Here is a 9390-nt window from a genome sequence, read left to right on the forward strand (position 1 = left end):
GGTATCCTTTTTTTTTTTTTTTTTTTTTTTTTTTAATTTGATATATTGTTGTGTTGACTTTTATTTTACTTTCTGGTCTAAATATTTTCTTGAGTAGGTAATATATTCACTGTTCAGAGGATTCAGTGTAAAAATATCTACAGACAGGTGAAGTCCCCTCTTGGTGGTCTAAAAATGCTTAATTTATTTTTAAGATGTTTCTCCTTTCAGGATAGCATGATTTACAAGAACACTTTGGGTTTGATTGTCATTTCATTATTTGTTCACTTTTGATGAGGTGAGACTCACCCCAGGCAGCTGTTGATAAAATTGGACATGACCCATTAATGTGTGACAGATTCCTAGAGCAGTCAATTGACTGGACGAAGTGCACCCCAAATCAAATCACTGTAATCAGTCATAAACAAAAAAAGAAAACTTATCATTTGTTTCACTTTTCATTTCCAAATGATACACCAGGAGGGGCACCAGTGTAGTGCCAATTAGAAAGAAGTATTACAAGAGAATTACAAAGCACTGAAGAACATGTTCACCTCAGGAGAGGACTGGGTTAGACTCCATTAATCAAAATTACTGTGCTCATTTTGGATTGGGCCCCACAGCCAGCTGATTAGAGCCTTTATATCTGTAACCAGCAGCAGTTGTTCCACTAGTTAGCTACACATCGTCCAACTTTAAGGTTCTTTGAGCCCAGTTGTTATTTTTTTGGCCACCTATAAAGTAAGTGGAAAATACGTGTATTTTGTTTATGAGAAATATAGGAAATCCCTGTGGGGACAGTAAGTTACGAGCTGAAATAAAATCCAGGAAAGACACATCAGCTTTTTACATAGGAGATGCTAAATTACTATTTGATAATAAAAGAAAATTCAAGAATATTTCTAGGACCTGTAGTCATTTAATGGTAAAAATTAGTTATTTTTAGGAAACAGGAATGTTTGTCTAAAGGATCTTGCTCATACATGTCAATATGAGTATGATTGTATTTCTGTTTTTCATGTTGGCCTAGTTTATTTGCTCTTTAAAAGTAATTTCCAGTTTTTAAGGAGATAGTGGCAAAAAGAAGCATTAAATACTTTAGGATTGTCAGGTAAAGAATAAGTTAATGAAATGAGTTAGCTTTCCCACCTCAGGGTTTTTATATGAAATAGAAGCTCTACATTTTTTTAAGTGCTAAAGGTATTCTTTTTTAATAAAGAATAATGGCCAAAAATTTTTAAACGAATGATTATGGGAAAGGACCTAAAGTCTTTAAGAGAGGATAGAACTTAGTAAATCATTGCTTCAGTTAATGAGACATAAGTCCAAAATTTTAAAATCAAATTTTTTATTTGCAAGCACTATATGTGACTACATTCTTAATTTTTGAATTTCAAACAATTCACAAGTACATAGAATAAAATATGTTTCATTAATACCCCTTTCAAATTCTAGGAGTATCTACTACTTTTAAATTTTTATTTTAAAAATTGTGTATACATATATATGCACATACATGTATAAATTTTCATAAATGTGTACACTGTGTAAAAATCAGTCATGTTTCCTTAGAAGAAGAGTCTTTTCCTTTTTTTTGCTTCTCCCTTCCCGCTCCAAACTCCCTCTCCACTCTCATCACCTCCTACAGACCTCCAGTAACCTATACTAACTTCCTGGTGTGTATCCTTCTGTTCTTTATCCTCCATGATCATCTAGTCACATACATATACACCACACACACACACACACACACACACACACACACACACACGGTTTTATTTTACTCAGTGATACATAATCTCACATTGAATCTATGGATCAATTGATTTGAGGAGAGCTGGCATCTTTACAAATAGTACTGAGTTTTTGAATCCTTGAGCATGCTATATATGTGTATATATCCCACCATTAATTTATTTAAATAATGGTATGTGTATGTGTATTTGGCACTGTCAAATGTTCTGTCCCTGAAACTCTCCTGCTTTGGTTTCAGTGACACCACCCTCATGATTTCCCCCTCCCTTTCTTTGGCCATTTCTCATTTTCATTTGTAGACTTTTTTCCGTGCTATTTCTCAGGTTTCCGTCATTGGCTTACTTTGCCTTCTTGTCCCTGAGTGATCTCATCTACCTGTTCAATGATTATGCAGAAATGCTTATCTCTGGTTTATACCTTTGTTTGTTTGTTTGTTTGTTGTTGCTGTTCTCTAGACCCAAATGCTTTCTGAACATCTCCACTTTTGCCATTCAGTTTTGTTGGGTAAAATCAATATGTTTTTTTTTCCAATTGTAATTTCTGGCGTTGATGTGTTTATAAAAACCTCCCTTTATTTCAAGATTATAAAACACACTCTTTACATTTTAATACTTTTATGGTTTACTTTTTTTACATTTAATACTTTGTTCCATTTAGAATTTATTTTTGTGTTTGGAAATAAGTAGGGAAAATATAACTATTCCATGTTTTTTTCTCTTGTAATTTTGAGTTGATATTCATTTGTGCTTTTTCACTATTTGTCCATTTTATATGTTAGTGGGAGTCCTTAGTGACTACTGTGAGCGTTGGACCAGGCATATCTTGCTCATTGTTGAATTCCCTGACATCTAGCAAAATGCGTAGGTGATAGTAAGATTTTAGTAAATATTATTGAATGAATGAATTATGGAAGGAGAAAATTGTTTCATTATCTGTTTTAACTTAATAATGCTTTCTTGTTTTTTCCTCCATGTCTTTCATATTTAGAAGTCTTCCACATCTTAGAAACCTTAAGCCTACCAAGTATAGTATTTTAACCTCATTGAACCTTGAAAAGCATGCATTTTTTCAGGGTAAACGAAGTAACTTATGTCAGCTATGCCTCTATTCTTTTCCGGGTTAAAAGGTTGCTAGAGAAGTGATTTATATTTACTTTTCTTTTAAGTTAACAAAGCTTCCATGAAGACATGTTGTTTTAGAGGTGGCTTTATGGATGTATTCATATGTCTTATTAAAGGTACTGTTTCTGTATCTGCTTAATTTTTACTGCCAACCTGTGCCAATTTGTGAAGGTCCACTTGGCTGATTTCTCTCTCTCTCTCTTTTTTTTTTAATTTTTTTTAAGATTTTATTGTGGAATCGGGGAAGGGGAACAGACAAGTTGCTGTCCTGTTGTTCTTCAGTCTAGTTGTGGAGGATGCCACTACACTGGCCCATGTTGATATTATGATCATTGTGCTCTTTCCCGGCTGAGGCAGTTGGTCACCGGCCATTGGATGGCCGCTCAAGGCAGCTCATGGCAGCCCACTGCAGTAGGGGCTGCAGCCTACACCAACGCCGCCACTCATGGCAGTCCTGCTCCAGGTGGGGCTGTTGTTCACAATGTTAGCTGTAGCAGGCGCAGCGTCACTGGCCCATGTGGGAACTGAATCGGTGGTCCTGCTGCTCAGAGCTCGCGCTCCCAAGCCAACTCTTAACCAACTGAGCCACTTGGCTGGCCCTTGACTGATTTCTTTACTTGTACTTTCAGTCTTGCAGTGGGAGCCATGAATAATATATAATGAGGATCTTTGTTTTTCTGCTGATGATTGTTCTAGTGATAGGGTCAAGAAAACAAGTTTTAAAATGAAAAGACAATTCAACCCACTGTTACTTATTGATACCTTCTGTATGCAAAAACCAAAATGCTATAGAAATTGTCTCTGCAAAGGGTGTACCTTTCCAGGAAGGGGGACATAGGGTACAACTATCACAAAACACATTTTAGGCACAGTGCCAAATGAGTGGTATAAACAACTGTGTTGTGGGGATAATGGAATGGGAAAAATCACTCTGACATGAGATGGCTAGGGAAAACTTCCTGGAGGAAGTTTAAGATCCTGTAAGATGTATGGTAAATGGGGCATCTCAGATGGGTAGAAAAAAGAGCAAAACTGTGAAAGAGAATGCATTGTACAAATATGAAAGCCAATGAGTATACTAGAATGACAGTCAAATTTATGTGGGAGAGAAGTGGATAGGAAGGAAATTGGATCAGATTGTGCAGGGTCTTTAGTGTTTTGTTTTTTTCCTCAAAAACTGATATTCCTTGGAACCATTCTATTTCATCAAGCATAGGCCATAAATATTAGGGTTGGAAAATCCTCCATAATTTTAGTGACATGAAAAAAGAACCTGCTGTATTGATGAGACTGTGTCTTTATACATTACATCCATGGGTGCTATTAACCTCAGTGTTCTCTTTATATTTCAGACATTAGTTTCTTACCATGGGAGGCTGGAACTTATTGGGTGGCATCCTAGAGGAAGTTCACTCCTACTCAACCATAGAGGGGAAAATCTGGCTGACCATCCTCTTCATTTTCCGAATGCTGGTACTTGGTGTGGCTGCTGAAGATGTCTGGGATGATGAACAGTCAGCATTTGCCTGCAACACCAAGCAGCCAGGTTGCAACAATATCTGTTATGATGATGCTTTTTCTTTCTCTTTGGCCAGGTTCTGGGTTTTACAGATCATCTTCATGTCTTTTCCCTCTCTGATGTATATGGGCCATGCCCTTTATAGACTCAGGGCCTTTGAAAAGGAGAGGCAGAGGCAAAAGTCACACCTTAGAGCCCACATGGAAAATCCAGGGCTTGAACTGGAGGAGCAACAAAAGATAGAGAACTGAGAAGGTTAGAGGAGCAGAATAGTATTCATAAAGTCCCTCTGAAAGGTTGTCTGCTGCGTACTTATGTCTTACACATCTTGATCAGATCTGTGCTGGAAGTAGGGTTTATGATAGGCCAATATATTCTCTATGGTTTTCAAATGCATCCTCTCTACAAGTGCACTCAACCTCCATGCCCCAATGCATTGGATTGCTTTGTATCCAGGCCCACAGAGAAAACCATTTTCATGCTCTTTATGCACACCATTGCAGCATCTCTTTGTTCCTCAATGTACTAGAAATATTTCATCTGGGAATCAGAAAAATCATGAGGGCATTTTATGAGAAGTCCAGCAGGGAGGACATTGAGGATGAAAAGGACCCTCCATTCCATTTGAAAAAATATTCAGTGCTCCAGCAGTGTATGATTTGCACCCCCTTTGTCTGAAAGAATCTCTTTGACTCAAGCCAACAATCAACAGCAAGTCATCCGAGTCAATGTGCCAAAATCTAAAACCTTGTGGCATATCTCGCAGCCCAGGCAACTTGAGGTAGACCCTTGCTGCTGTAGAAAAGACTGGGCTGAGAGGGATCAGCACAGTGGACAGCTCCATGTCCACAGCCCATATCCCTAGGATGACTGTGCTAGATTTCAGCACCTGGGACAGCGACCGGACCATTCCTCCTTTGGCCTACAAAATACAATGTCCCAGTCTTGGCGAGGTGCAACAATGGCTCCTAGGCGCAGTCCATCTCATGCAATAGGAGCCTGGGAGAAGTCCCAGGACCTGCCATCCTCAGAGGAGCCTCTTACAGACTTGCACAGTCACTGCAGAAACAGCGATGGCAGCGTGAGAGAGAGTGGAATCTGGACAGACAGATCTCGCATGGGTAGTCGCAAGGCCAGCCTTCTGTCTAGATGGCTGTCTGAGAAGGGACAGCAGCACAGTGACTCAGGAAGCTCCAGTTTTCGGCATAGTTCTGGCTTGGACTTTCCGCACCTGGAAAACAGCCCCTCACTCCTGCCTTCAGCCATTGGGCACAGAACATCAATGGTAACTAAAGACAAACAGACTGATCATGGAATCATCACAAGAGATGTTCCACTCTGGCCCTTCTTAGCCTTCCCTTTCATCCTTCCCGGTATGTATCTGTCTGTGTTGAGAGGAAGAGAAGAAAAGGGAGGTCAATTTATGAGAGTTAATTCATTTAATGCATTCAGTTAAATTCAACTCACAACATAAACTTATTGAAAGCTTATTTTATATCAATCTGTCTTGTAAGTGCTGGTCATATAAATGGATAAAATGCCATCTCTGCCATCAAAAGGCCAGAATCTAGATGGAAAAGTTAGACAGGTAAACATGTAAATGTGATTGAGTGTAAGGTGCCATGTTAGAAGGCCGAAGGAGGACGGAATGCTCACTTGTTTATGGATGGGTCAAGAAAACCTTCATAGTTTAAAAAATTTTTTTCAATTACAGTTGACATTTAATAGTATAGCAAGTGTACAGAAATAGTAGACGTTTATATAACTTAAGAAGTGATCCCCCTGATAAGTCTAGTACCCATCTGACATCATACATATTTATTATAATATTAGTGACTATATTCCCTATGCTGTACTTTATATCCATGTGACTGTTTTGTAACTGCAAATTTGTACTTCTTAATCCCTTCATCTTTTTCACCCAGTCCCCAACCCCCTCCCATCTGGTACCATCAGTTTGTTCTCTGTATCTATGAGTTTATTTCTATTTTGTTTGTTTGATTTGTTTTTTAGATTCTACATAAAAGTGCATTCATATGGTATTTGTCTTTCTCTGTATGACTTATTTCACTTAGCATAACACCCTCTAGATCCATCTACGTTGCTGCAAATGATGTCATTCTTTTTTGGCTGAGTAATATTCCATTGTGTATATTTATCACATCGTCTAGAAGCTTCATAGTTGAAGTGACTACTGAACTGAGTCTTCAAAGATATGGTGGGTTTTCCGGACCTGGGAGGAGTGGGGTACATGGAAGAAGGCCATCACAGTAGAGTGAGCACCACTGAAAAAGGGAGAGAGGTGTGACATAGCAGAGCTATCTGGGGAGCCGTGTATGGCTGGAGCACAGGGTGACAGGAGGGCTGTGGAAGGGAGCATGGAGGCCTGAAGGGTGGCAATGAAAACTCAGAATGTGCAGCAGAGGAGTGATGGGATCAGAGCTGCACTTGAGAAAAAAGCTCTTTCTGTCACAGTGTGGAAAATGGATCAGAGGAGGGATCGTTTGTAACCTTGAGTTGCCCTTGTCTAGCTAAGGAAGGAGGGTATGCTCCATTGTTTTAATAGCTCTGGCATTTAAAAGTCATATACAAATATTTGGGGATATATTTCACAAAGACTAAAATCAATATGGTATTGATTTGAATTCTGTTCTCTAAAAAGCCACTGTGCAATAAACATTCCCTGGTCATTGTAAGACATAAAGTATACTTGTGGATTCTTCTTGATTCTGGAAAAAAAGGATGACACTTGTTTTATCCACTGCTTCTAGCAGCTTTTTACTGTTTAAAAAACAAACAAACCTAAACCAAACATACAACAACCCCCCAAAGAAAAAACCACAACTGTTTCAAATTTATAGGGGGAACTTCCCAGTTGAGCTAATTTAGTTAAGCTCACATAGTTGCTTTTTCTATTGTTTCATTCTTTGTGTTAGTAATGACTGAATCCCTCTACCCCAGTTTTATATCTCCTATGAGTTTAGAGGTATTTTGTTACTGCACTAAAGCCATACCTTGCGTAGGAATCAGTCTACCTAGATTTTATATATAATTAATATAATATAATATAATATAATTAGTATAATAATATAATATAATATAATATAAAGATTTTCTCCCAGTCTGCTTGTCTCTTATCCCTGTTTATGGCATCTTAAAAATTCTAATATTAAATCTAAAATCTCTGTTATTTCTAGGTTCTTTGTCTCATTTGGGAAGGTCTTTTTTGATGCAACATCATTAACAAGGGTTAATGGTGGTTAGAGGGTGGTTGTTGTAATTTATAGACCCCTTTGGCTGAGAAGTTTTACATAATATATCAATTTTCAGAAACTCTGAAGAAGGAGAGGAAAGAAACCCACTTTATGAAGGGTGTGATTGTGGTCTAGAAATCGCCATCGTCTTCCTTATTACAGGCCTGTGATTATTCCCATTTTATGGATAAGAAAACAGATGAATTGTCCAAAGTCACACAATTAGGATGTGGTGAAGCACAGTCCTTGGGACATAGCAGAGACAAAAATTAATATTTATTGGATGAGTGAATGAGCTGGAATTTCACACCAAGCCTGTTTGACTCAACCCAAGCCTTTTCTCCGGTACCCCATTGCTGCTTCTTGCTTTCCCTGTGCAAGGCAGCTGAAGTTTAGCATATTTTTAGGATCAAGGAGAGATCATTACAAAATAGAACATTACATTCCACATTTGGATCAATGTTCCCTTCCACATTATAGAATGTCAAAAATCTGGTTAATTGTAGAGGGGGCAAAGATGGGACTTAGGAAAAGGTTGGCTTTTTAGTTTGAGACCTGGTTTTGGACAAAGCGACAGCTGGAGAAAGAGATGGCAGGTGGGATTCAGCTATTTCACAGTAACGCTGGCAGGCAATTGAATCTCTTAAATGGGCATTCATCTCTGGGGAAACATAGGGAGAATTGTCTTCTGCAGCAGGTTTTAATTGGATCCTTGCTATTTGTGACATACATAGAGCCCCAAGTGGGAGGGCAGGATTGACTTGTATAAGCACTTTGAGTCTATTTTGTTTTGTTTGTTTTGTTTCCTCTTTCAGAACATGCTTCTAGAACTTTCATCTATCATGAAAAAATAATGCATGCCTGGGGTCAGAAAAATGGACCCAGAAGCAGCTGGTATCTGCAGAAGAAAAGGTGTACCTTGTCAGCTCAAACTGCAGAAAGAGCTGCAGGAACCATCCCCTCCACAGAGACAGCTGCCAGATGATGGATGTGTTTAGGTTGCTTCCAGCTGGGCTCACCCAACACAGGAGACCCTTCCCTGATGGGGCTGGGGTGGACTCTCACTGCCCCGGATGGCCTCATTGCCTGAGGCAGGTCTGATGCTCAGGCAGGGATCAGGCAGGAAGGAAGTGGGCACTGCTCGAGAAAATCTAGGGGTAAGAGCTGCTGTCACCCTGAGGTGAGAAGGATTGGGCTATGGCGAACCTTCCCCTACCCAGCAGCCCAGTGGGACGTGCTGCTGAGCAAGCACCCTAGCTCTGCAGCAGCAGTGGGGGCAGCAGAAATTTGGACCCTTGAACATGGGCCCAGAGCAGCCCAGGAGTTTCCTGTCTATAAAGGAGCAGTTGATGAGAAATTTGTTCTTTTCCTCTCATCAGTACATTTCTTGAGGATGAACCAGCTGGATTTTTGTCACAAATACCATGACATAAAATATTAATTACAATATTGGAAAACACTCGCATTGCATGATTTTTCTTTGTCCTTTTGCTGGGATCATGGAGGGTCAGTGGTGATGCCATGACTGGGGGTTAACAGGTGCTGGGCGGGATCTCGTTCTGGACTTCCAGGGCAGTGACTCTTCCCTGCCTTCCTTGTTCTCCCAGGGGTCCTGAGCCATCCAGGAAAGGAGCATAAAAAAGTACTTAATGCTTCTTCTTATAGAGCATAGAGACATGGACGGGCACGTGATATGCACTAATTAGCCAATACATGAGGCTGATTGTCTGGTTGTTACTGTCTGAATTCTGAGAGCCATAAA

At 39.5% G+C, this 9390-nt stretch overlaps 2 protein-coding genes across 3 annotated transcripts in view; both read left to right on the forward strand.

Annotated features, from left to right (window-relative positions):
* Positions 1–9294, forward strand: part of CASP8AP2 (caspase 8 associated protein 2) — a 53460-nt gene extending 44166 nt beyond the window's left edge. The window contains exon 12 of one of the 2 annotated variants that reach the window (XR_002125397.1): positions 8444–9294. The gene's annotated coding sequence lies outside the window, so the exon portion shown is untranslated. Of the gene's footprint in view, positions 1–3079; positions 3100–8443 lie in introns of those variants that run through there. The other variant, XR_002125396.1, reaches the window with a different exon arrangement.
* GJA10 (gap junction protein alpha 10) lies at positions 3224–6201 on the forward strand. Its single transcript, XM_019655014.1, is given in 8 exon segments — positions 3224–3318; positions 4208–4608; positions 4611–4874; positions 4877–5040; positions 5042–5680; positions 5682–5715; positions 5718–5799; positions 5801–6201. Coding segments are annotated over 7 exon segments (1713 nt in total). The 5' UTR covers positions 3224–3318; positions 4208–4223; the 3' UTR covers positions 5946–6201.
* Positions 9295–9390: the final 96 nt, after the last annotated feature.

This window comes from Hipposideros armiger, unplaced genomic scaffold (genome assembly GCF_001890085.2).
Source record: "Hipposideros armiger isolate ML-2016 unplaced genomic scaffold, ASM189008v1 scaffold_234, whole genome shotgun sequence".
Classification (NCBI taxonomy): domain Eukaryota; kingdom Metazoa; phylum Chordata; class Mammalia; order Chiroptera; family Hipposideridae; genus Hipposideros; species Hipposideros armiger.